Below are 26,688 nucleotides of genomic sequence, written 5' to 3' on the forward strand. Positions count from 1 at the left end.
CCAATGGACATCACCAAGACTTCAGCATGGAGCAGTGAGATGAAATAACTAAACCGTTACCAAGAGAGTAGATTTGAAAACTCTTGTAATGATTTTATTGGAATATTGACATGCAATTGTAACTGAACAGTTTATCCTGTTAATTACCAAATGGTTACAATGTATCCCTGGAGAGGAGTCAGGGGCTAAACACCAGAAAACAGAAAAACAGTGGGATTTAACTGGATTTAAGATTTTTGGCTTAAGACAGATCTGTAGATGGCTTTTTCTAAGTAACTGGTTTAAAAAGTTTATTTAATTTCCTTGGATTTTAGTTGCTTACTTTTCCCATTTTAAAACGCTTTTAGCTTATCAATGGTAACCAAGCAGGACTCACCTGACCTTAAACGAAATTATTTTGCCCATCTATAAACAGTTTTCAGTTATCTAATGATTTATTAAGACTGAACCCCCAATCATTTTAGCCTCAATTTACCAAGAGAAAAGGGCCCCACCCAAGCCAGGTCTCCTCTCGAAAGTGTAATCTCTGTAGAAAAACTCTCCACAGAAAGACATCCAGAAGAGACTATAATAGAAGTAACCTTTGTTTATCATTTGTGTTTTGATTAATGTTTTCTTTTACTTTCTTTAACAATCAAATAGCCAAGGTTAATAATTGTGATCATTTGCTCAGCACTAATCGTGGTGTCCTCTGTGGTATGTCAAAGAACCCCTTTGCCTAAAATAGTGAGAGACACATGCCTGTCTTGGCAATAAGAGATAATTAGTAAGAGCTGGCCTGCCATTTCTTGTTTATCTAGACTAAACATTTTTAGTAACTGTTGGGATACAATTACTTGGCACTCAACAATTCCCTCCCATCCCCCAACAGTTTGCTCTCTGTCTTAAACTCTCAATCTAGAATACATTTTTAGGCCAGAGTTGCTTCCTGGGAACCAGTCACTGGTGTCTGGGCTGAGATTCCTGAAAGAGGGGTTTGCTTGCATGCCGCTTGTGACCCCTCTGATCAAGGAGTGGAGTGTACATTGTGAATAAACAGAATTATACTAAGAAAATATTTAGACACTATGTCACTGTTTTCTAACAGGAAACTTACCTGCAAGGCCCCAACATCTGCTACCGCTCAACAGAGGGGCAACAGTATTATACCCATTTCATAGCTGAGCAAATAAAAGGACAGAATTGTTCGTGAAGTGAAGTGCCCAAGGTACCAGTGTAAGTTGGTAGCACAGCTAAGAATAGAACTCTAACTAGTACTCAGTTCTAACTATCCCATCACACTCCCTCATTCAGCTTTTCCTTAGGACTTGCTGAAGTGGGGTTATTTAGTCTGCAGAAGAGAAGAGTGGGGGGGATTTGATAGCAGCCTTCAATTACCTGAAGTGGGGTTCCAAAGAAGATGGAACTAGGCGGTTCTCAGTTGTGGCAGATGACAGAACAAGAAGCAATGGTTTCAAGTTGGGGAAGGTCTAGGTTGGATATTAGGAAACTATTTCACTAAGAGGGTGGTGAAGCACTGGAATATGTTACCTAGGGAGGTGGTGGAATCTCCATCCTTAGATGTTTTTAAGGCCCAGCTTGACAAAGCCTTGGCTGGGATGATTTAATTGGTGTTGGTCCTTCTTTGAGCAGGGTATTGGACTAGATGACCTTCTGAGGTCTCTTCCAACTCTAATATAATATTTGAAGTTTGGAACTCTGTATATTTTCTCTCCAGTCCATTTAGCAGATCACTGAGTTCTCTAACCCAGTGGATTTTGGGCTGGAGAAGACAGTAAAAATCATTTAGTTCTGCTGGTATTTTCCTCTCCCTGTGCATGCCTAAAATGCAGCTAAGGTTCCTCAAACGCTGTCGATTTCATTATAACTTCTACATATCTTTACAAGTCTTTAATCTCCCTGAGTAGCAGTTTTTTCTGCTCTTCTCTGTAGCTGGCATTTTCAGGTTTTTCTGTGTGTTTCTGTCATATCTGTAATTTAAAGCAGTTAAAGATCCTTTAATTTCACATATCTATACTGGCAGAGCCCTTTGAGATGCATTAACTGTTTCCAGCATTTCTCCAAAGTCAACTTTTCCTATGCTGTTTTTTTTTTTTTTCATCCTCTGCAATCTGTGGAGCTCTGTGCTGGATTGCTGTTAGTTTAGGCTAATTGCATTGGCAGCCACCTAAGGCCAGAACCTAAACAATCATTTCACACGCAAGAATTTGCTCATGATTATTTTTAACCAGCTTAGTGGGGAGAAAGAACCTCCTGCCACAAGACTCACATAAAATAATTGTGTAAGAATATTATAGCAGGGTTACATATCTTAATAAAAATGTTCTCTTTATAGTAAGTCCAGACAGTTGAGGAAAGGAAACACCTCTTCATAATCTGTCTCAAATGAACCAAAGAATTGTAGTTTAGAGGAGAGATTTATTCCCTAGGTAAGATGGTATTAGTCAAGGCAAAAAATGAACACCATTATCTCCAAGTTGATCATGGCAGCCTAGGTATTCTGAATCTAAGTAAATGTGACAGATGTTTGCTCTACAGATATTGTTAACAAAATATTTGGAGAGACTAAACTGTTAATGTAAATCAAGAGAGAAAGGGGGTGGGAATGCGTTATTGGACAAGAGTCTGCTGGAACCTGAGATAAAAGGAAGTCAACGCAGGTCAGACTGTTACCCAGTTACGACCATCTCTACCACCAATGCACTAATGAGACAATTTTGGAAGCTTCTCCATTTCACAGTCATGGTAAAACATTTCCTGGTTCATTTTTATGCTTTCTTGTTGTTGTTCTGTTGCACAAGACAATTATGCTACAGCCTAAAGAGAGTTTGAGCGTTTTTGAAAAATCAAGATATTTAGATGCCAGGAGGGTATTCTGTTTGGGGAGCCCCAGGGCACACAAAGAGGATGTATGCGAGAGTCAGGCATTTTGCTTTTAGTTACAAATGTCCTGTGTGGGTATGTGTGCTTATACAAATCTTTGTAAAGAGTGTGAGAACATTGCAGTTTTGGCAAACATAGAAACGCTATTGTTAAAAGCAGAGCAAAATAAAGGAAAGAACTGAGTATGCAAAGAGCAAAATGACTTCAAAGGAGTTTAGGGAGGAATTAAAGCAAATTTTAAAAGGCTCAATTGACTTAAATAATTTGATAGAGAATTAAAAGAATTCCAGACTTCCTAGGTTAAAAGCAATGTATCATGAACTTAGAGAAACTTCAGCTCTTCAAGGACCCAGTCTTGTTCCCACTAAAGAATCAATGGAAAATTTTGTCATTTTCTGGCATCAGGATTTGGCACCAGTTATGAAAATTTCAACAAGAAAAGCCCTTTATTTCTGCTAAGAAAAAAAAAAGAGTGAGTGCAGCCACTGAAGCAAAATTAATAAGTAATAGTAATTTATATAATACTAGTGCTTACATAACACTTTTCATCCATGATTTCAAAGTGCTTTACAAAGGAAAGTAAATGAGAGGTCTAAGCCATACCATGCTGAGCACATATTAACCTTAAAGAATATCTTCTGATTCCCCCTTTTGACAATTTTCAGAGGTCTTGATTGTTTACTATTTTAAAAGCCAAATCCTGATCCCAGCCAAGTCACTGTCAAAACTCTTATTGAATCATAGTGTCAAGTATCAGGGGGTAGCCGTGGAAGTCTGTATCCACAAAAACAACAAGGAGCCCGGTGGCACCTTAAAGACAAACAGATTTATTTGAGCATAAGCTTTCTTGGGTAAAAACCCCACTTACCTACGAAAGCTTATGCTCAAATAAATTTGTTTGTCTTTAAGGTGCCACCGGACTCCTTGTTGTTTTTATTGAGTCATAGAATCATAGGACTGGAAGGGACCTCGAGAGGTCATCTAGTCCAGTCCCCTGCACTCAAGGCAGGATGAAGTGTTACCTAGACCATCCCTTACTGGTGTTTATCTAACCTGCTCTTAAAAATTATGGAGATTCAACAACCTCCCTGTTTAATTTATTCCAGTGCTTCACCATCATGACAGTGAGGAAGTTTTTCCGAATGTCCAACCTAAACCTCCCTTGCTGCAATTTAAGCCCATTGTTTCTTCTCCTGTCCTCAGAGGTTAAGAAGAACAATTCTTCTCCCTCCTCCTTGTAAAACCCTTTTATGTACTTGAAAACAGTTATCATGTCCCCTTTCGTTTTTCTCTTTTCCAGACTAAACAAACCAAATTTTTTCAATCTTCCCTCATCGGTCATGTTTTCTAGACCTTTAATCATTTTTGTTGCTCTTCTCAGGACTTTCTCCAATTTGTCCACATCTTTCCTGAAATGTGGCACCCAGAACTGGACACAATACTAGATTTAGGCCTAATCAGCGTGTAGTAGAGCAGAAGAATTACTTCTCGTGTCTTGCTTACCACACTCCTCCTAATACATCCAGTATGATGTTTGCTTTTTTTGCAACAGTGTTACACTGTTGATTCATATTTATCTTATGGTCCACTATGACCCCCAGATCCCTTTCTGCAACACTCCTTCCTAGGCAGTCATTTTCCATTTTGTATGTGTGCAACTGATTGTTCCTTCTTAAATAGAGTACTTTGCATTTGTCCTTATTGAATTTCATCCTATTTACTTCAGACCATTTCTCCAGTTTGTCCAGATCATTTTGAAGTTTAATCCTATCCTCCAAAGCACTTGCAACCCCTCCCAGCTTGGTATCGTCCGCAAACTTTATAAGTGTCATTATCTAAATCATTAACAGTATTGAACAGAACTGGACCCAGAACTGAACCCACTCATTATGCCCTTCCAGCATGAGAAGTGGTAAAATAATTTGGTACCAATGATGGTCAACCTCTTATTTATCTTGTAAATAGCACCAAGTGTGCAGACAGCATTTAAAAAGAAGAGCCAAACTAATAGTCCCTTCCACTTACTACAAGGTGCTGATGGTAGCTCAATAGCTTGTGTCCAATACTTCTCTATGCTTTTCATTTTGCATTAAATAAAAGTTGACTCTTGGGATGAATGATTTGGCACAAATTACACATTTTGTAAAGTTAAAAACAGCAACAAAATGCTTAGAGCTGAGCGGAAATGCTTCTTAACGAGATAAATAATATTGGGTGAGAGCCTAAGTCAGTAACTGAGCTCACGTGGCATGGAGAGGAAGGGGCAACAGGGAGCTAATGGTACCTTCCTGCATCACAGCCACCCAGCACCAGGGCAAGGTAGGGCTGTACAAGAGTGGCCCTAATTTATGCAACTGGCATATGGTCCCTCAGGGTTGTTCCTGTGCTCCCTCAGGGACCTCACCTCACTGGGGCATAGGGCATAGCTAGAGCTGGCTTCTTCCATCCCCCCGCCCTTCCCCATCCTTTTAAAAATCAAGATTGGATATTTTTCTAAAACATATGCTCCAGGTTACACAGGAATAATTTCAGGGAAGTTCTATGGCCTCTGTTGTGCACCCCCAACATGCTCCCTGCCTCCTTCTTTTCCTTTATAAAGGGAGCAGGTGGGGAGAGGGAGGTGGGAGATGGGAGGCACAGAAGGAAGTGGCGTTTTCCCTGGCACAGGGAGAATTCTCAGATGGCCACCGCTGGTGCATTAAGGTTCTTTTGTGCCACTTGCTGAAGAATCTGGCTCTAATGTATGTAGATTTTATGGGGCAGATTCTCGCCTGTACTCTGGCTCCATTATACCAGTCTGCCAGTGCAAGGGGGCTGTAAAAATGGCAGGTATGGTTGAATAGGGATTCCCTGAGCATGGGGGAAATCCCTGAATGAGGTAGGGTTACCTTAGTAGTTCTTATACCACTCCCCATTCATAGCTCCCTGGCTTTGTAAAGCACCCAGCTGCACCTTTATTCACCAGCTTTCAGAATGTTCTCAGTGCTCCTCTAAAGCATCCCCAGAACAGCAGCCCTGCAAAGGTGCTATAAATACATTTTATCCTCTGAGGCTGAATACAGACTTATAAATACAGTATGTACTTTTTTTTAAAAAGCATATGGCATCTGAGGTTGTGGAGTGGGAATCTGAGATACTAACTGTTGTCATGCTGGTCCTTCCCTCCCTCTACTAACCCAACATCTTTCCTTCTTTCTGTAGAACGTGTCAGCTGCTACCATCAGGTGAATGGAGCTGTGATGTTACAGTGGTCACTTTAAAAGTTTCCCCATTTTGTTCCACCAGTCTAAGGGTATGTCTACACTACGGAATAAGGTCGAATTTATAGAAGTCGGTTTTTTAGAAATCGGTTTTATATATTCGAGTGTGTGTGTCCCCACAGAAAATGCTCTAAGTGCATTAAGTGCATTAACTCGGTGGAGTGCTTCCACAGTACCGAGGCTAGAGTCGACTTCCGGAGCGTTGCACTGTGGGTAGCTATCCCACAGTTCCCACAGTCTCCGCTGCCCATTGGAATTCTGGGTTGAGATCCCAATGCCTGATGGGGCTAAAACATTGTCGCGGGTGGTTCTGGGTACATATCGTCAGGCCCCCGTTCCCTCCCTCCCTCCGTGAAAGCAAGGGCAGACAATCATTTCGCGCCTTTTTTCCTGAGTTACCTGTGCAGACGCCATACCACGGCAAGCATGGAGCCCGCTCAGGTAACCGTCACCCTATGTCTCCTGGGTGCTGGCAGATGCGGTACGGCATTGCTACACAGTAGCAGCAACCCCTTGCCTTGTGGCAGCAGACGGTACAGTACGACTGGTAGCTGTCATCGTCATGTCCGAGGTGCTCCTGGTCGCCTCTGTGAGGTCGATCAGGAGCGCCTGGGCAGACATGGGCGCAGGGACTAAATTTGGAGTGACTTGACCAAGTCATTCTCTTTAGTCCTGCAGTCAGTCCTATTGAACCATCTTATGGTGAGCGGGCAGGCGATACGGACTGCTAGCAGTCGTACTGTACCATCTTCTGCCGAGCAGCCATGAGATGTGGATGGCATGCAGTCCTTCTGCACCGTCTGCTGCCAGCCAAAGATGTAAAAGATAGATGGAGTGGATCAAAACAAGAAATAGACCAGATTTGTTTTGTACTCATTTGCCTCCTCCCCTGTCTAGGGGACTCATTCTTCTAGATCACACTGCAGTCACTCACAGAGAAGATGCAGGGAGGTAAATCTAGCCATGTATCAATCAGAGGCCAGGCTAACCTCCTTGTTCCAATAAGGACAATAACTTAGGTGCACCATTTCTTATTGGAACCCTCCGTGAAGTCCTGCCTGAAATACTCCTTGATGTAAAGACACCCACTTTGTTGATTTTAGCTCCCTGAAGCCAACCCTGAAAGCCGTGTCGTCAGTCGCCCCTCCCTCTGTCAGAGCAACGGCAGACAATCGTTCCGCGCCTTTTTTCTGTGCGGACGCCATACCAAGGCAAGCATGGAGGCCGCTCAGCTCACTTTGGCAATTAGGAGCACATTAAACACCACACGCATTATCCAGCAGTATATGCAGCACCAGAACCTGGCAAAGTGATACCGGGCGAGGAGGCGACGTCAGCACGGTCACGTGAGTGATCAGGACATGGACACAGATTTCTCTGAAAGCATGGGCCCTGCCAATGCATGCATCATGGTGCTAATGGGGCAGGTTCATGCTGTGGAACGCCGATTCTGGGCTCGGGAAACAAGCACAGACTGGTGGGACTGCATAGTGTTGCAGGTTTGGGACGATTCCCAGTGGCTGCGAAACTTTCGCATGCGTAAGGGCACTTTCATGGAACTTTGTGACTTGCTTTCCCCTGCCCTGAAGCGCATGAATACCAAGATGAGAGCAGCCCTCACAGTTGAGAAGCGAGTGGCGATAGCCCTGTGGAAGCTTGCAACGCCAGACAGCTACTGGTCAGTTGGGAATCAATTTGGAGTGGGCAAATCTACTGTGGGGGCTGCTGTGATGCAAGTAGCCCACGCAATCAAAGATCTGCTGATATCAAGGGTAGTGACCCTGGGAAATGTGCAGGTCATAGTGGATGGCTTTGCTGCAATGGGATTCCCTAACTGTGGTGGGGCCATAGACGGAACCCATATCCCTATCTTGGCACCAGAGCACCAAGCCGCCGAGTACATAAACCGCAAGGGGTACTTTTCGATAGTGCTGCAAGCTCTGGTGGATCACAAGGGACGTTTCACCAACATCAACGTGGGATGGCCGGGAAAGGTGCATGATGCTCGCATCTTCAGGAACTCTGGTCTGTTTCAAAAGCTGAAGGAAGGGACTTTATTCCCAGACCAGAAAATAACTGTTGGGGATGTTGAAATGCCTATATGTATCCTTGGGGACCCAGCCTACCCCTTAATGCCATGGCTCATGGACAGTGGTCAGGAGCTGTTCAACTACAGGCTGAGCAAGTGCAGAATGGTGGTAGAATGTGCATTTGGACGTTTAAAGGCGCGCTGGCGCAGTTTACTGACTCGCTTAGACCTCAGCGAAACCAATATTCCCACTGTTATTACTGCTTGCTGTGTGCTCCACAATATCTGTGAGAGTAAGGGGGAGACGTTTATGGCGGGGTGGGAGGTTGAGGCAAATCGCCTGGCTGCTGGTTACGCGCAGCCAGACACCAGGGCGGTTAGAAGAGCACAGGAGGGCGCGGTACGCATCAGAGAAGCTTTGAAAACCAGTTTCATGACTGGCCAGGCTACGGTGTGAAAGTTCTGTTTGTTTCTCCTTGATGAAACCTCCCGCCCCTTGGTTCACTCTACTTCCCTGTAAGCTAACCACCCGCCCCTCCTCCCTTCAATCACCGCTTGCAGAGGCAATAAAGTCATTGTTGCTTCACATTCATGCATTCTTAATTCATTCATCACACAAATAGGGGGATGACTACCAAGGTAGCCCAGGAGGGGTGGTGGAGGAGGGAAGGAAAATGCCACACAGCACTTTAAGCACAGCACTTTAAAAGTTTACAACTTTAAAATTTATTGAATGACAGCCTTCTTTTTTTTGGGCAATCCTCTGCGGTGGAGTGGCTGGTTGGCCGGAGGCCCCCCCACCATGTTCTTGGGCGTCTGGGTGTGGAGGCTATGGAACTTGGGGAGGAGGGCGGTTGGTTACAGAGGGGCTGCAGTGGCAGTCTGTGCTCCAGCTGCCTTTGCTGCAGCTCAACCATACACTGGAGCATACTGGTTTGGTCCTGCAGCAGCCTCAGCATTGAATCCTGCCTCCTCTCATCACGCTGCCGCCACATTTGAGCTTCAGCCCTGTCTTCAGCCCACCACTTACTCTCTTCAGCCCGCCACCTCTCCTCCCGGTCATTTTGTGCTTTCCTGCACTCTGACATTATTTGCCTCCACGCATTCGTCTGTGCTCTGTCAGTGTGGGAGGAGAGCATGAGCTCGGAGAACATTTCATTGCGAGTGCGTTTTTTTTTCTTTCTAAGCTTCACTAGCCTCTGGGAAGGAGAAGATCCTGTGATCATTGAAACACATGCAGCTGGTGGAGAAAAAAAAAGGGACAGCGGTATTTAAAAAGACACATTTTATAAAACAGTGGCTACACTCTTTCAGGGTAAACCTTGCTGTTAACATTACATACATAGCACATGTGCTTTCGTTACAAGGTCGCATTTTGCCTCCTCCCACCGCGTGACTACCCCCTCAACCTTCCCCCCTCCCTGTGGCTAACAGTGGGGAACATTTCTGTTTAGCCACAGGCAAACAGCCCAGCAGGAATGGGCTCCTCTGAGTGTCCTCTGAAGAAAAGCACTCTATTTCAACCAGGTGACCATGAATTATATCTCACTCTCCTGAGGATAACACAGAGAGATAAAGAACGGATGTTGTTTGAATGCCAGCAAACATACACTGCAATGCTTTGTTCTACAATGATTCCCGAGTACGTGTTACTGGCCTGGAGTGGTAAAGTGTCCTACCATGAAGGACGCAATAAGGCTGCCCTCCCCAGAAACCTTTTGCAAAGGCTTTAGGACTACATCTAGGAGAACCGCAAATGCCAGGGCAAAGTAATCCTTTCACATGCTTGCTTTTAAACCATGTATAGTATTTTAAAAGGTACACTCACCAGAGGTCCCTTCTCCGCCTGCTGGGTCCAGGAGGCAGCCTTGGGTGGGTTCGGGGGGTACTGGCTCCAGGTCTAGGGTGAGAAACAGTTCCTGGCTGTCGGGAAAACCGGTTTCTCCGCTTGCTTGCTGTGAGCTATCTACAACCTCCTCCTCATCATCATCTTCTTCGTCCCCAAAACCTGCTTCCGTATTGCCTCCATCTCCATTGAAGGAGTCAAACAACACGGCTGGGGTAGTGGTGGCTGAACCCCCTAAAATGGCATGCAGCTTATCATAGAAGCGGCATGTTTGGGGCTCTGACCCAGAGCAGCTGTTCGCCTCTCTGGTTTTCTGGTAGGCTTGCCTCAGCTCCTTCAGTTTCATGCGGCACTGCTTCGGGTCCCTGTTATGGCCTCTGTCCTTCATGCCCTGGGAGATTTTCACAAAGGTTTTGGCATTTCGAAAACTGGAACGGAGTTCTGATAGCACGGATTCCTCTCCCCAAACAGCGATCAGATCCCGTACCTCCCATTCGGTCCATGCTGGAGCTCTTTTGCGATTCTGGGACTCCATCATGGTCACCTGTGCTGATGAGCTCTGCATGGTCACCTGCAGCTTGCCACGCTGGCCAAACAGGAAATGAGATTCAAAAGTTCGCGGTTCTTTTCCTGTCTACCTGGCCAGTGCATCTGAGTTGAGAGTGCTGTCCAGAGCGGTCATAATGGAGCACTCTGGGATAGCTCCCGGAGGCCAATACCATCGAATTGTGTCCACAGTACCCCAAATTCGAGCCAGCAACGTCGATTTAAGCGCTAATCCACTTGTCAGGGGTGGAGCAAGGAAATCGATTTTAAGAGCCCTTTAAGTCGAAATAAAGGGCTTCATTGTGTGGACGGGTGCAGGTTTACATCGATTTAACGCTGCTAAATTCGACCTAACGTCCTAGTGTAGACCAGGGCTAAGAAATACACCCAGTACCTAAAATGGGTTTTACCACTGTGTCATGGATCCACAGGATTGGTGCTGTACTCCTAGCTTTTGAACAGTATCCAGGAGAAACAGCTTCAGTGTAGCCAGACCTCCAAGGGATCCCACTTTGCCTTCAGGGTAGGCCACACAGCCTCACTGCCTCCTGAGACTGAACCACCAGGTCTCCAGCACTCCTGTTTCACACTGTGAGCTCTGATTATTAGGGACCAAGAATGGAGCTAGAACTGGAATAACATGAAATAAATGTCTTCCTATGTGTTTAAGCACTACCTGACACTGGTATTAACTAAACTACCCAGGTCATTCTTTGCAATGGCAATACATCTTCCTGGAAACACACAGACTGAGCATTGTATAAAGTCTGAGAATCAAAGGATTAACTTCTTTTACAACATTTCAAATTTTCTTTTACAGACTGTCTTGGTGTTTGCCATATCGTTCATGTCACTTACTACAGCAATATCTGTGCCTTCAGATCAAATATTTCAGTATATCGAAGAACATCAAAATGAATATGTACAAGTAAGGCCCATTGCTGCACAGTAAGAATGTTTGCGATGTAAGTTTCTAGTCATATGAATTCTCAAAGTAGGTTAGACATTAAAAAAAAAATCCTAAAATGGTTCAATTAGTCATCATAGCACACTTGGTATTTTACTTCTGGTCATAGTATTTTTTGCTCTTTTTGGATGAAAAGTGATATATACATGCAATGAATTATTTTTGGGTAATATTTAATAAGATTTTCATAAGAGAGTAGTAGCAATAATAATAAACACCTAGCTCTTGTATAAAGTTTTCATCCGTAGATCTCAAAGTGTTTTACAAAGGAGTAAGCAGACTTATATCAGTTTTCTGTTTCTTTCCGCTAATAAACTTTAGCTTCTAAAAGTACTATGTACAGGGCAATTATTTTTTAACTATAAATAGGAATAAGGAATCAAAGAAGGCCAAAACCTCATCATTGCAGTTTTTTTACCTAAGTAAGATATGCAAGATTTTTCCTAGGAGTATTCCGTGCATCTATAATCACACAATTTATCACAGAATGTACCCTTTGCCAAACCGTTACTATAAGTTTGTGTTCTGGAATATAAGCTTTATATATTTATATATTGTAGTGCTCAGGATAGTGAAGATAACCTTGAAAACCTGAGCTTTGTGTAAAATGACTTAATGTTGTCTTCCTCACTCTGCAACCAGCCTGAAACAATACCTTTGAACTGACCTGTTCATTTCCAGTAGTTTTTTTGACCCAGAAGCCTAAAATGACATTTTAAATGTTGAAATTAACAATCCTGCTACTCATTATTTTAACAGAAACATCCAACTAAAGAGCCTCATCTATTCCCTACCCAGTTACCAAAACTTCCAGCATCTCCCCTGACAACTTCTACTATGCAGCTATGCACTGTGAATACAAAAAAAGCATACCATATTGGTAACTGGAAGTGTGGGGACAGTTTAAAGGAATTAAACATCAAAATAAATAACACAAGGGGCACTGTAATGATTTAATAAATCATTTTCATATTTAATTTATTAGAAAGCTAAATTTCAATGAACCTTCCATAAATTTTCAGGCTAAATGTTAAAATGTGACATTATAGGATTCCACAGTTGTAGCTTCTTAGAGCTCACTTTTAAAACCCTAATTCACACTGAGTTAGTACCTTTCTACACAGGCATTTGCATTTATTTCAACAGGACAACTGGTGGAGGAAGTTACAACCCAACATGAATACATTTGGCAGAATTAGACCCTCCTTGATTTCCATATGAAATGTGTTCAGTTTACAAATAAAAATATTTTAAATAAATTTTTAATAAATGTTAGCCATGCAAATTTGACCTGGAATCTACAACTTAAGCTGAGTTCTTTCCTTTAACATATCATCTTCTGTGATAAAGGTTCTGATGACAAAATTAGGCCATCACTGACCCCTATACAACCTCACTGTTTAGGAAATATGTCTCCAAGGACACCCGTGCAAAACCATTTTCTTCAATGGATTTGTAGAGGTGTAACTGTTTGGAATTTAACAAACAAACAATTCTACTGATGATGCACAAGAAGCACTAGAATTCAGCTCTCTCTCAACTGCATTGGCTCTGCAGAGCTATCATTAGTGAAGAACAACAGAAACTTATTATTGCCGCGAACAACAAAAAAGAAGACCCTAAGGACACACAAGGAGCAGTTTTCTGAAGTAAGAAGGTGCCATTCATCCATAATCAATTTGCAGAGTAGAACCACATTTCAATTTCTTAGCTTTCTTAATTTGTTTAATCTGCTTAGGTCCCAATACAGGAATGTTCTGCATAGGAGAGAAGACCCTGTATCTATGAAGAGCTCTGCAGGATTCAGGCCATAGTTGATATTTAAAAGCTATGTGACTGAGGATAGAACAATCAATGTGATTGTCAAGCTGTCTGGAGTGGCTCACAACCCTGAGTGCCAACCTCAGGGCAGACTGAAAGCAGAAAGCAGGGCAGAAACCCCGAATTAGTTGTATGTTCTCCAATTAGATTTCAACCAATCCAGTGAAAAATGTGAACTCCTAAAGCATTGTAACAGTCTTATCGTGGAGTCACAGACAGTCCCCTGGGCATTCCAGTCTATGTTGATACCCAGGCAAGCTGGACTATGTGATAGACAGCAAAGATTGCAAAATATTCAGGTTACTCCCAGTCCCAAAGGACCAGTCACTTACCCCAGGTAAATTGTACTCAGCTCTCAAACCAATGACAATGCCTGTAGCCAGTCCTGTAATAAATTAACTAAAGATTTATTAAGTAAGAAAAAAATGAGTTATTTATGGGGTTAAAACAGGAAACATACACATACACAAATGTGTGTGTATGTTTCCTGTTTTAACCTCATAAATAACTCTCATTTCTTTTCTTAGATTTTAAAAGGTAATATATGCTTCTATAATAAGTAGCTCTATGTGTCCCTTAGGGCTGACCCATGCCAAGCAGCATGGGGATCTCTTGCTTACGTTTAGGAATCTTTGCCCCTCAGACGCTAACCAGCATAAAGATCCAGTTCCCCATGTCAGGGATTTTTATCCCCTTCACCCCAGAACCCAAACTGATAGAACAAGTGCCGGTGCCTGGCTCCTCTTCATGTAGGTTGGGAGGGCAATCAACCAGGTCTTTGTCCCTTTGATGCCTTACAATGGCTCATCTGGTTTCAAAGGCCCTCTTGTCTGCTGGACCAGTGCTTTACACTAATTAACGCTTCTTTTCCTGTTTGGTGAGTTTCATGATTACAGAGGTTTACAATGAAAACACTCAATATAAATGTATACCATGGGAGACAGGCATTATAAGTAGGATTAATGCATGCAGCATCCTACAAGCATTGTCTAAACACTAAACACATTCTTTTAACACTAATATCTACTTTAACCATACTAACACCTAGGTAAGCCAGACTGGTTTCCAGGTATGCATTTGTCAGTGTTCAGCAAAGCCCTGGGCCTTGGCATCGGCTGGCACCTCGTGTGCCAGGGTCACAGTAATGTTTTCAGGTAACTTTCATTTCAGAGGGCCGTGACATCAGTTTAGAGCGATACACTGCATATAGATCATCACCTTCAATTTTCTTATCCCGCAGAGACTCAAAGATTGGGTGGCCATAGAAAGTAACTCCAATGACCCTGCAGAGAGACATCTGGTTACAAACATGATGCTTTTGGCAGAAGAGAGGATAAGAAAGTTAGGTGGAACAGTTGAGATGGTAGATCTGGGCATGCACGAGGTAATACATTTTCACTGTGTTTTCAGGATGCAAATCTAAGTATCTATTACCAGCTTTTGTCTAGTGCGATAACAAATTATCTAAGCGCTGTACAAGTTAAGAAGCACACCTATAAAATGGGTTACCACTGAAACTGTAAGCATGGTTTTTCTTTGGCTTTTGCATCAATAAGTAAAATGCAGACTACAAAGAAAGCCTCATTTTATATACACAGGAACCAATAGTGTAATCCTGGTGGATTAAGTGACCAGAATGTAAAGGGCCATCATCAACTTTAAAATCATGTTTACGAGGCAGGGGAACCAGTGAGCTACGAAGATCCTTTCCTCTCCTTTTTCAGAGGCCCAGAAGAGGAGATGACAGGAGACAGCAGGAAACATAATTTCTGTTCCTCATTCCCAAGGCTTAGAAGGAGTAGAACTGGGTGTTGGTGGAATCATCTGTCTCCTAGCACTAGAGCTTCCAGAACTTTTCCTTATCCCCTTAAATCCAAGGCAGTGCACATACCAGTGATGTTTTTAATGTTATGTGACTGGAACCAGGACCAACCTCCTGCAACAAAATGGCTTGTATGTCCCTAAGACCATTTCTTATTTTGTGCTACAGCTAGCATTGTTACTCTTTTGCTGCATATATAACCATTCACTGCTCCAGAAAATGATATATCCTTGCATAGTAGCCTTAGGATGTAGTTTCTAGTCTGCTTCTATAAATCAGTCATTCTCAAATTATTTTTACAATGACAGAACTAAACAGAAAACATTCAAAAATCAAGACAAGTAGGATCAAAATCATTCCTGGTGCAAACTCCAGTGACTTCATCATCTATAAATGCTTGTTTTGGAAGCCTCTATCAATGTGTATATATATAATGAAGCTCTTTGATTTATTTTAGCTACCCAATGGAAACAAAATCTCTTTGCCACCAGTTATTTTGGCAAACATTGTAAAAGATCAAAAAAAGCCTATGGTATGTTTTTATGGGCATATGGATGTGCAGCCGGCAAAAATTGAGGATGGATGGTCAACAGAGCTTTACATATTGACAGAGAAAAATAGTAAGTGCTTGAGCAGCTTGAAAGCTTTCAGCAACTGGCTTATCATTTATACAGTGAGACCCTTTATACTAAAGCAGCTTCCCTACCATGAAAGAAAAAGAGGAAGATCATTCAAATAACATAGAAACAAATAATTTTCTTCAGGTAAAACAGAAAAACCTTCTGGGAAATGCCTTCCTTGTCTGTGAATAGATTTTCCACTAAAATCCTTTGAACTTTTCTTTCCTTATATGCAAAAATAAGTACTTGTCCTAAAAATACAGATGCAAGGAAGATCTTGTGTCAAATTCAGATTGCATCTTGCACATGTACCTACACCAGACATTAGAGGTGAAATTCTCGCTCCACTGAAGCCACACAAGTTTTGCTATAGACTTCAGTACAGCCAGGATTTCACCTGAGGTGTCCAAATAGGGTACAACTTTTGTGTCTCACTACCAGTCCCTGTCAAACCCACAGAATCCATGCTTTGCTGTTCCTCCATGGCTAGAAAAGCAGGAGAATTCTGGGGCAGGAGGCATGGTTCAGACATTTAGCTCCCTTGATCAGTTATTATTTTCCCCCATTCAGACTGCTTATGTTCCTGCTGAGTACTCTGTATGGATGGCTGTGCTGAATTTGTGGGCATTCCCGGTCTCATCAGAATAAGGTTGCAAAATCATATTGTTTTGTACTATTATTTTCTGCCAGTTTTGGAAGGCAATGCTGAAGAGAACCTCGCTTTAGCCCCTTCCATTCAGCTTGTTATAATATTTCTCCTACTCAACTATCACCCACCAAAGAACTTTAATTAGAAATGAGCATACAAAAGGAAGAGTGCCCAATATAAACATTTACTACAAGTAAATATGGACTTTGCAATTATTACAGTACAATCCAATACTGGAATTTGGAATAGCAAAGGTTGAGTACTCCTGCTACATTTTGAACATCACAGGGATAGCTTGTCCTGGCTACAGGAGACCTTGTTATTCATATACTGATTGTTTTTCTACAGACCACGTAGAGCTCTGTGTTACATATACAACCTGTCAAAAAACTATTTTAGTTGTATGCAAGATCATAAATAGAAGGAGGAAATACTATGGAGTTTGTAAAGATTTCATATTTATTAATAGTTTAAAGGGTAAATTCTATGCTAAAAATTGATTCAGTAAAATATTGCATCCTGGGACTATATATTTATTGTGTCCCAGTAATTTCCACATAAAATATGGTCAGTTTACAAGTAAAAAGATAATTTTCTAAAGGCCATCCTGGCAAATTCATCCTGAGCTTTGAAAGTCTAGCTAGTTTCTTTCCTATTTGTTCAGAGCACAATGATGAGTAATAAGATGTCTACAGATAAACTATGCCTCTATTACACCTGTGCAACATCACTGTCTGCATTTGCCTAACGAACTAACTTTATTAGTTATCATGATCTCATTCTATTTTGTTTTCAAGGCAATCTCTATGGACGAGGTGCATCTGATGACAAAGGACAAGTTCTCGCTGTGCTGAATGCAATTGAAGCACTTCAAAAACATGTATGTGACTTTTTATTCCTTTAACTATAAGTTTGCTATTTTCAACTATGTAATTAATTGCTTATAAATCTTTTTGAAACATTTCCTTATAGGAACTTCCTGTTAATGTAAAGATTCTGCTTGAAGGTATGGAAGAAGTAGGGTCCATTGGGCTAAATATGCTAGTTGAACAGAGAAATAGTACATTTTTTCTGACGTCGATTACATTGTGGTCACTGACACTGCATGGCTCAGCAACAAACCTGGTATTACATATGGGACAAGAGGAAACTGCCACTTCTTTCTTGAGGTATAGTGCAAAAAGGAGCATGATCTTATACTCACATTAACTGAATATTAGCTGAGTACTTATCAAGTGGCTTTATATTTATCCAGGTCCAAACACTAACAGCCCTACTGAATATATAAACTCACAGGGTTAAAGATAGATACAGGATTATATAATGATTCCATTTCTGTTATATATGGTAGTAATTTTAAGGCTGCACTAAAGGAATCACTACTCTGTAGTACTGGTATATAGAAAATAACAATAGTAAATTCACCTATAAGCACATTATGGGTCAAATTATCTTTTCAGTTGTACCAGTGCAACCCCACTGAAATTAACTAATAGGAGAATTTGTCCCTCTATATATTCAAAGGGCTTTACAAACTATTAGCTAATGAATTAAGGATTTCCTGTACATGCCAGTCTCCAAGGAATTTATCTAGGATCATGAAACACATGGGATTTAAGGTTGCAAGCAGAGATTTATCATTGGTAGGGTTAGTGGTCTATCTTCATAAATTATAACAAAAAATCACAGTCTGATAGTAGGGAAAGGGAAAAAGGCAGAAGTCGTGAATTTATAATGACGAACGACAAAAAAGAGGCCACATTATTTTAATCAAAATATCTTTTATTTTCCATAAAAACTACTTCATTCTCTATAATCTATTATCTTAAAATGATTTAAAACTCTTATTCTGGTGCCCGTTGGTTCAACAGCAGTGCAGGAAGTTGGAAGTATAGCTCCTGCTTTATCTTCTTCTGCACTGCCTCCACCTCTGAAAAAGGCAGCTAGGACACCACTGTTGTGCAGGCATCTCTCATCATGTCCGCTTCCTAGCTATGTAAACGCCACAATGTTTTACTAAAAAAACCAGAGATATTGTGCCATTTCATAGTAAGCCCGCCCCCAATGACAGGACAATAAAAAGGGAAGCGGGCACTTCATTTTGTGCTAAAAGTTTCATCCTGATTGTCCAGAAAATATATTTACTCTACATTACATTTGGAATAGTAGAAAATATGAAAATGTCAGTTCTCATTTCTAATACCCACATGTTTTTCAAAAATATGGCTCTCAAGATTGTCAAACTAGTCTGTCAGCATCAAAAGAAGTAAATGGATAATAGATTCTTTAATATTAAGTCAAATAAATATTATTTAAAGAAAGGTGCATTAGCACATTTGTTTTTTTTCCACAGTGAAGGAAAAGAGAACAAAATGGCAAGCATATAAATTGTGATGATGTACCTAGAAATCCTGAAATGAAAATGACCATAGACTTTTCCCGTTGCCTTCCCTATGGTTTTTAAAGGAAGTATCAAGTGTGTTCATCTATCCTATTTTTGCAGGTGCAATGTGCTAAACGAGACTTACACTCGGGGGCTTTGGAGGAATATTACATGAAGCAATGAATGACTTAATATTTCTGTTAAGTAAGTATTTCATTATCTATGAATAAATGTCATCTTCTAGGACTGTCATGGTCCATTTCAAAGTATATCAGGTATTGTTCTTACTCTCACCAACTAATAAAAAGCACAGGAATATAAAAACATGAATTACATGTACTGGGCCTGGTACTGACATTGTTACTCAGGCAAAACTCGTATTAATTCCCATGAGACTTTTTTTTAGCAAGGACTAAGTAAAGAAGATTTCAGGTTTGGATCCATAGTATGCATAATTGCAAGTGCTGCAGCATTTGATCCAATGGTGTATTTTACTTTAATTATATAGGGCCAAGTAAATTTAAATGGGCAACTCACAAAAAAAGGAACAACTCTGTGTGAGTAGGGGTGGCAGAATTAGGCTCATATTTATTTTAAAGCAACACCAGCAACCTGTGTTTACTTTAATGTATTTGTTAACATTGCAACCCCAATTCTGTTTGTTTCATGTACCATGTACTGGATAATAACATGAAAGGACTCTGTGTTGTTAAACTATTGTAACCCTTCTGCCCGTCAGAGTTGGCAGCAACAAGGGCCGGGTTCAATATCTAGGGGTTCCATTCCAATAACACAATGCAAACCAGCTCGAGTCCCCACCCAGTGACCTGGGACAAATATATACCACCCCCGCTGGGCGCCTCCAAGAGGCAATACTTCCCCTCTCGCAAGCACATAGTCTGAGTGTAGCAAAAGCCTTTTAATAACAGAGAGAAACAATGTGGCATTATGTTGGGGAAACACCACCAACAGGATTCATAACACAACCCATGAGCAAAAAAAAACCCACCCCAGGCAAATTGGGGCATGCCCTTTTCCCTTTGGTTCTTGAGTCCAGCAACCCCAAATCACCCAAAGTCCCAAAAGTCCAATGCCCCAAAAGTCTCTGTCCCTGGTCAGGGCAGCCCCAGAGTTCGAAAGTTTATCTGCGGAGCTTTACCTCCCAACCTGGGTGGAATTGGGACGGGGGTAAGAGGCACCTTACGTGATCTGAAGCTGACCGCCCCATAGCTCCATAGCGGCGCTCCGCTCCGCCAGCCGCCCCACGAACTCCTTCGCTCAGCTCCACGGCCCACAAGCAGCTCCTGCCATCCACACACTGCTCCGCGTCGAACTGCTCCACAATATATCTTCAGGCTCCCTCACTACTTAACACAACACTCAGTGATTTCAGCTCTTAGGTGAATTCAGCGTGTAGTAGGGGAGCCCCAGTGCTGGTGCACTGTCAGCCCAAAGTGAGCTCAGCAGCCTATAACTAGACTTCTAATGAAATCAAAATTAGCTCTGATATTCCACAGTGGAGAGAGGAGGAAGTGCAATTAGCATGTAAGGCCCTTACCAAGGGGCCCATGCCACCAAGTATTAATACTTGTCCCCAGCCTGTCTCCCTTCACACAGTTTTGGAACCCATGACCCTTGCCTAGCGAGTGCTACTTAGTTGATGGTGAATCCCTCCATCATAACAAAAGGCCACGTACAGTTCCAAGCAGTTCCCATAATCAGGGTAATAACAATTTATTCTTCCTGCCCCAATAACAGAGACACTGGGGATCCCACAGCAGCCAAAGTGACCATTTGGGCAGCTATGGCCTCATTCTAGGCGGGGTGGGTGTGCCTATGCAAATGAGATCGGCCCCTGAAGTTCTTTTCCACAACTTGCCACACCTCACCACCAGATGTCAGGGTGGAGCTCATCCTGACACTGCTTACACTATACTAGATCTTTATTGAAGCAACTATTTATGCAGGCACTGCAACAGCAACTAGCATTCAAACTGTGTGCAGACAAACAGACTTCTAGGTGACAGGTTTCCGTGATAGCCGTATTAGGTGTTTTGATGATAGGCACTTAATTAAAGGTCATGATATCTGTCTTATTGTGGTTGATTTTCAGTCCAATTTGCTGGCTGAATGCACTGAGTCAAGTTTTTTTTCTTGTATATGGTGTTGGGTATGTGATAGAAGAGCAAGATCATCTGCGAAGTCCAGATCTTCAAGGGATGAGAAGGGTGTCCATTTAGTACGTCTTGGCATGTGTTCTGTTGTATGCTGCATTACCCAGTCGATGGCAATGTTGAAGAGGATTGCAGACATGAAACACCCCTGACGTACTCCTGTTTTGACTTCAAAACTGAGCTCACTGTGATCAACACTGCACGTAAAGTTGAAATAAAAGCTTTTGATGATGTTGATTATATGGAAAGGGATTCCATATACCTGCAGAATGTGCCATAGGCTGGTCCCGTGAATGCTATCAAAAGTCTTCTCAAAGTCTATGAAATTTATGTAGAGTTACCACTGCCATTCTAAGCATTGTTCTATTATGTTTCATAAAATGAAGATCTTGTCTGTACAGCCACGCCCTTTCCGAAAAACCAGCTTGCTCTTTTCTGAAAACGTTATATATATAACGTTTTTTCCCTTTCCCAGACTGATGTAAATAGAGGGGCCAGGATAGATGCTGCTAACTTAGGATTTACCTTGAACAATTCTGCATTCAGGTTGCCAGGAGCTTTCCCATTTTTTAAGGATTTGATGGCTTGAATGATCTCTTCCATAGCTGGGGTGTCTGTGTTGATATCAAGATCTTCTGCCTCCTGGATGTTTGATTCCTCTTTAGGTGACTCCCTGTTCAGCAATTCTTTGAAATGCTCTGTCCAGCGCATTTCTTGTTCTTTTTCGGTTGTTAGTAGGTGTCCTTGTTTGGTTTCTGATGGGAGTGTTTGTTGGTGTCTGCCGTTTACCACTGATAAGCCATGCCATTTTGTAGATGGTTCCTTGTTCACCACAGGCAACTGCATCCTCTGCTTGTGTTGCCAGATTATCAATATAATGCCATTTGTCCGGTCTCACAAGGCGTTTGACCTCCCGGTGTGCCTTGCTATTACTGCGCGTGGTATTTGTCCTTCAACTTCTGGGATTTTGTGTCTAAAACTTTTTTCTTCAGGGCTCATCTGATTTCTATGGCATTCCATGTGCTGGGTGTAATCCACCACTTCCTTCTCTTCTGCCTGCACCCTAGACAGGGTTCACTGCTGTTTATAAATTGCTGTTACTTTGTCCCACTTCTTGTTGATCTCGTCATCTGCATTCCCCCTATCTTCATCAAGGTATGTAAGTGCTTGAAACCTGTTCTTTAACTGCAGAACAAAGGCTTTCTGTATTTCAGGAGACTTTAGCTTGTCAATTGCATAACGTCTATGTCCCTTGTTTGGTGGACCCACACATCTCAATTTTAACTAGATAGAGGCTGTCACAAAGTGGTGGTTGCTGCCAACATCTGCACCCCTTCTCACTTTCACATCTGTCGGTGAGCGCTGCCATTTGCCATTAATCATGATATGGTCAATTTGGTTCTTATCTCTGCCATTTGGAGAACACCATATCAGCTCGTGAATTTCACGATGTTGGAATAGGGTTCTGGTGATGACTAGGTCATTCATATTACAGAAATCAACAAGCCTCTTTCCGTTTTCATTCATGTTGCCACACCCTTGTCTTCACATTGCTCTGTCGTTTGTTGTAGTTACCGACCTTGGCATTCAGGTCTCCCATGACGATAGTTAGGTCGTGGCATGGTACTCTCTCTAACTCCGCCTGTAGTGTAAGGTAGAATTTGTCCTTTACTTCTTCATCACTGTTATTTGTCGGAGCATAGCACTGAATCAGTGATATTATTGTTTCCCTTTCAGTCTGGCTCTCATAAATCTGCTGCGGATGGACTTCCATTCAAGCAGGGAATGCTCCACTCCCTTCTTCAAAAGGATTGCAACACCCTTATGGTGTTGTCCATCATCCCATCCAGAATACAGCAAAGTTTCTCCCAAGGCTGTTGTTAATCTTCCTGATCCCGTCCATCTGCTCTCGCTTACACCCAGGATGGGTAAGCTGTAGCGTCTCATCTCTGCTGTGACCTGAGCTAACTTCCCTGTTTTGTACATTGTCCGTATGTTCTAAAAACCAAGTTTAGTTTTTGTCTTGGTGTTGAGCACTTCAGTCTTCATGCCAGTGGCTTCCTTTTGGCTTTCACCACTGGCAGTTATACAGTTCATTGACCCCTGAAGGCCATCACACACAGTAATGGTCGATTTCTCCATCACTGTTTCTGTAACATATTTTTTTTTACAGGACAGGGTTGTTAGCCCTGTGCCTAACCCCCAACCTGGAGGACCAGGGTTTGTTTTGTCTGGCCCCTTCCCCCACAGATCAGTCTGGCATGGTTCAACCTACCAGGAGCAAAAAGCCCCTGCCGACACAGGCTTTGGGGATCATTAGAGCACACAAGCTGTCTTTCCATGACAAGGCACGGATACCAGAGGACAGTACACTGTAAGCATTGTACAAGATTTGAAATACACGAGGAACACTCTAATCCAGTGGTTCTCAAACTGTAGGTCAGGACCCTAAAGTGGGTCACGACCCTCTTTTAATGGGGTCACCAGGGCTAGTGTCAGACTTGCTGGGGCCTGGGGCCGAAGCTGAAGGTTGAGCCCTAACACCCAGGGCTAAAGCCCGAGCCCCACCAACCAGAGCCAAAGCCCAAGGGCTTTAGCCACGGGTGGTGGGGCTCAGGCTTCGGCTTTGCCTCCCCCCATAGGGCGGCAGGGCTCGGGCTTCGATCCCCCTTCCTGGGGTTGTGTAGTAATTTTTGTTGTCAGAAGGGGGTCACGGTGCAATGAAGTTTGAGAACCCCTGCACAGTTTTCCTTCCTATACTGGGTATAATTGGGGACAGTTCAGCGGTGAGTTACTAAGTGGACAAGTGACTGAATTTCTGATACCAGTATTTGCCAATATTTTGAGCAGACATGAAGTTTTCTTTTGTAAACCACCTGCCTGTGAGACAATTCGGACAGGAATGACATAAGAATGGCCATACCGGGTCAGACAAAAGGTCTCTCAAGCCCAGTATTGTGTCTTCTGACAGTGGCCAACGCCAGGTGCCCCTGAAGGAATGAATAGAACAGGCAATCATCAAGTGAGTTATCTCCCATCACCCATTCCCAGCTGCTGGCAAACAGAGGCTAAGGACACCATCCCTACCCATTCTGGCTAATAGCCATTGATGGACCTATCCTCCATGCACTTACATAGTTCTTTTTAGAGTCCTGTTAGCCTTGGCCTTCACAACCACAACATCCTCTGGCAAGGAGTTCTACAGATTGACTTTGCGTTGTGAGAAAAAAACACTTCCTTTAGTTTATTTAAAACCTGCTGCCTATTAATTTCGTTTGGTAATGTGAAAATTCTTGTGTTATGAGTAAATAACACTTATTTAATTTCTCCAAACCAATCATGATTTTATAGACCTCTTGTCTATCCCCCCTTAGTTGTCTTTTCCAAACTGAAAAGTCCCAGTCTTATTAATCTCTCCACATGTGGAAGCAGTTCCATATCCATACTCATTTTTGTTACTTTTCTGAACCTTTTCCAATATCTTTTTTGAGATGGGGCGACCACATCTGCATGCATGGATTTACATAGAGGCAATATGATCTTTTCTGTCTTATCTATCCCTTTCTTAATGATTCCCAACATTCTGTTCTCTTTTCTGACTGCCGCTGCATACTGCGTTTTCAGAGAACTATCCACAATGAGTCCAAGATCTCTTTCTTGAGTGGTACAGCTAATTCTGACCCCATCATTTTATATGTATAGTTGGGATTATGTTTTCCAATGTGCATTACTTTGCTTTTATCAACATTGAACTACATCAGCCATTTTGTTCCCCAGTCACCCACTTTTGTGAGACTTGGCTGATATGAGACCAAATTTTTCTTTATGCAGCTTTACTCATTTGAGTATTCTCACTAGCTGCCTAGACCATTAGCAGGCCTATGAACTAGTCCTCAGAATTTTCTGTTGGGGAGATGGTAGGTCTCACTACAAACTGATCATGCCAGGAGTTAAATACACTACATCTCCACAGCACTCCCAGACCTTTTTGACAGAGAGAAGCAAGAGACTAGGATTTGAGTCATACCTCATTTTCTTGCATGGCAGTGCAGGACACTGAGTTTCCAAATTCACACAAACCATTTAATCACCCTTTCTAGATCAAGTATTCTGGGAATATTTTGGATTGTTTGCTGCAGTTCAGGCTCAGACTGTTACTTTTATGATGACAACCAATGTAGACATCTGGAGAAATTACATTTATAGAATTTGTTTCAGAAACATATGAGCAAAAATTGCACAAATTAGTGTGCATTTTGTACATTAAAGGTGCTTGGTTTCCTTTTCTTTCATTTGCGTTGGCAGGCATCAGAGTAGCGAATGTAACTGCATAGCCAAGCTCTTGTCTGTTATGTAGGAGTGGAGAAGAAATCTTTAGGGCAATGGACCCTACGCTACTCCATTCTATTATCCAAATTCAGCATATAACAGAGCTGAACCAACCATCAGTGAGAATCATTGTAACTTTAAACTCTATTTTCTCTAAATGTCTTTTAATAATTACCTTTAGCATTTTAAAAGTTTGCTAATTTCTTTATTAGCCAATAAATTATCTTTCCACTTTCCGGCTGACAGTAATTTCTGATGTAATTTATTTATGTATTTTAAAATAATGTTAAATATTAGAAGTATATACAAAATTTGGGTTGGTTGGTTGTTTGAGCAGGAAAGCTTTGGCCATCTGTAAATGAAACTGAGATGTAGATACAAATATGGAGACAAATTCTGCTTTCAGTTACATTGGTATAATTTCAAAATAAAAAGACTGATATTAACAGAGTCTCTTCATTGGTGTACTGAGAGCAATGTACTTGAAACTTCTGGCTACAGGCATCTGGTTTACGGAAATGGGACTGGGAATATTAAAACTCTCTCTGTCCACAGTATAGCCTCTGCTGGCTAAACTGCACAGCATTATTAATATAGCACTTGCCCTGGACTTTAAAAGAACTGATCTCACATTCTTTAGGCAAGCAAAATTCGCAGTAAAATCAATGGCAGTTTTGAAAGCATATGAATTGCAGAATAATTCATAATTGTACTTTCTAAATATATTTGCTTTTATTTAAAAAAAGCTATTTTTATAATCTTTTGTTTATACTATTAAAAGTTCATGCATGTCTCATATTGATACATTTTAACAAATACATCCTGATGGTTTTAAAACTGATGAACATATTTTAAATTTCAGAATTGTTTTAAAATTCTTTACGTAAAGTTAAAATTTAATTAAATAGTCACTTTGTGTAGTACATTTGTTAGTTTAAAATGAGTTTTTATATGTGTTTATAAAAAATAAGAAAATAACTGATTTGTTACATAACACACTTCCTTTGCAAATATTGTTTTTGTTAATATTGCCACTTCTACAATAGTAATGTCTTCCTCTTCAAGTTGCAGAACATTAAAGAAAACGTAGGGCCCAATCCTGAAGTCCTTAAAGCACATAAAACTTCCAAAAAATTCAGCTAATGTTTTGCTTGCACAAGGACTTCTGGATTAGGCCTTGATTCTGCAAACCCTTAAGAACATACCCAATTTTATTTACTAGAATTGTGAGCAAAGCTAAATAAGTTTTTTAAAAGCGTTTGCAGGCTCTCCATCTATGTGATGAAAATGAAAAGAATGAAAAATAATTAGAATACATTTAAAAACAGGATACAAAGAAAACAGGACAAGCAGCAAAGA

General features: G+C 41.6%; 1 protein-coding gene across 2 annotated transcripts; it reads left to right on the forward strand.

The window, feature by feature from the left end:
• Positions 1–2,655: 2,655 nt before the first annotated feature.
• Positions 2,656–26,000, forward strand: LOC311517279 (beta-Ala-His dipeptidase-like). 2 transcript variants are annotated; one of them, XM_084622003.1, is made up of 9 exons: positions 2,656–2,745; positions 6,085–6,175; positions 11,385–11,529; positions 14,593–14,736; positions 15,632–15,794; positions 17,241–17,323; positions 17,416–17,612; positions 18,947–19,030; positions 21,008–26,000. In XM_084622003.1, exons 4-8 carry the CDS (start codon positions 14,662–14,664, stop codon positions 18,999–19,001), a joined length of 573 nt encoding a protein of 190 aa, XP_084478129.1. In that variant the 5' UTR covers positions 2,656–2,745; positions 6,085–6,175; positions 11,385–11,529; positions 14,593–14,661; the 3' UTR covers positions 19,002–19,030; positions 21,008–26,000. The 2 variants fall into 2 exon arrangements, with proteins under 2 accessions (XP_084478129.1, XP_084478130.1); XM_084622004.1 differs by lacking the exons at positions 2,656–2,745; positions 6,085–6,175; positions 11,385–11,529 and adding an exon at positions 14,461–14,506.
• The last annotated feature ends 688 nt before the right edge of the window (positions 26,001–26,688 follow it).

Source organism: Lepidochelys olivacea, assembly GCF_965140295.1.
Source record: "Lepidochelys olivacea isolate rLepOli2 genome assembly, chromosome: 2".
In the NCBI taxonomy this organism is placed as follows: domain Eukaryota; kingdom Metazoa; phylum Chordata; order Testudines; family Cheloniidae; genus Lepidochelys; species Lepidochelys olivacea.

What these genes read in the sequence shown, in the direction of transcription:
- LOC311517279 (XM_084622003.1), top strand. Translation starts at nt 14,662, where the DNA reads ATGATGCTTTTGGCAGAAGAGAGGATAAGAAAGTTAGGTGGAACAGTT. An exon ending in TTGAAGCACTTCAAAAACAT is followed by an intron (nt 17,324 to 17,415) that starts GTATGTGACTTT and finishes ATTTCCTTATAG; the next exon opens with GAACTTCCTGTTAATGTAAA. An exon ending in ACTGCCACTTCTTTCTTGAG is followed by an intron (nt 17,613 to 18,946) that starts GTATAGTGCAAA and finishes CTATTTTTGCAG; the next exon opens with GTGCAATGTGCTAAACGAGA.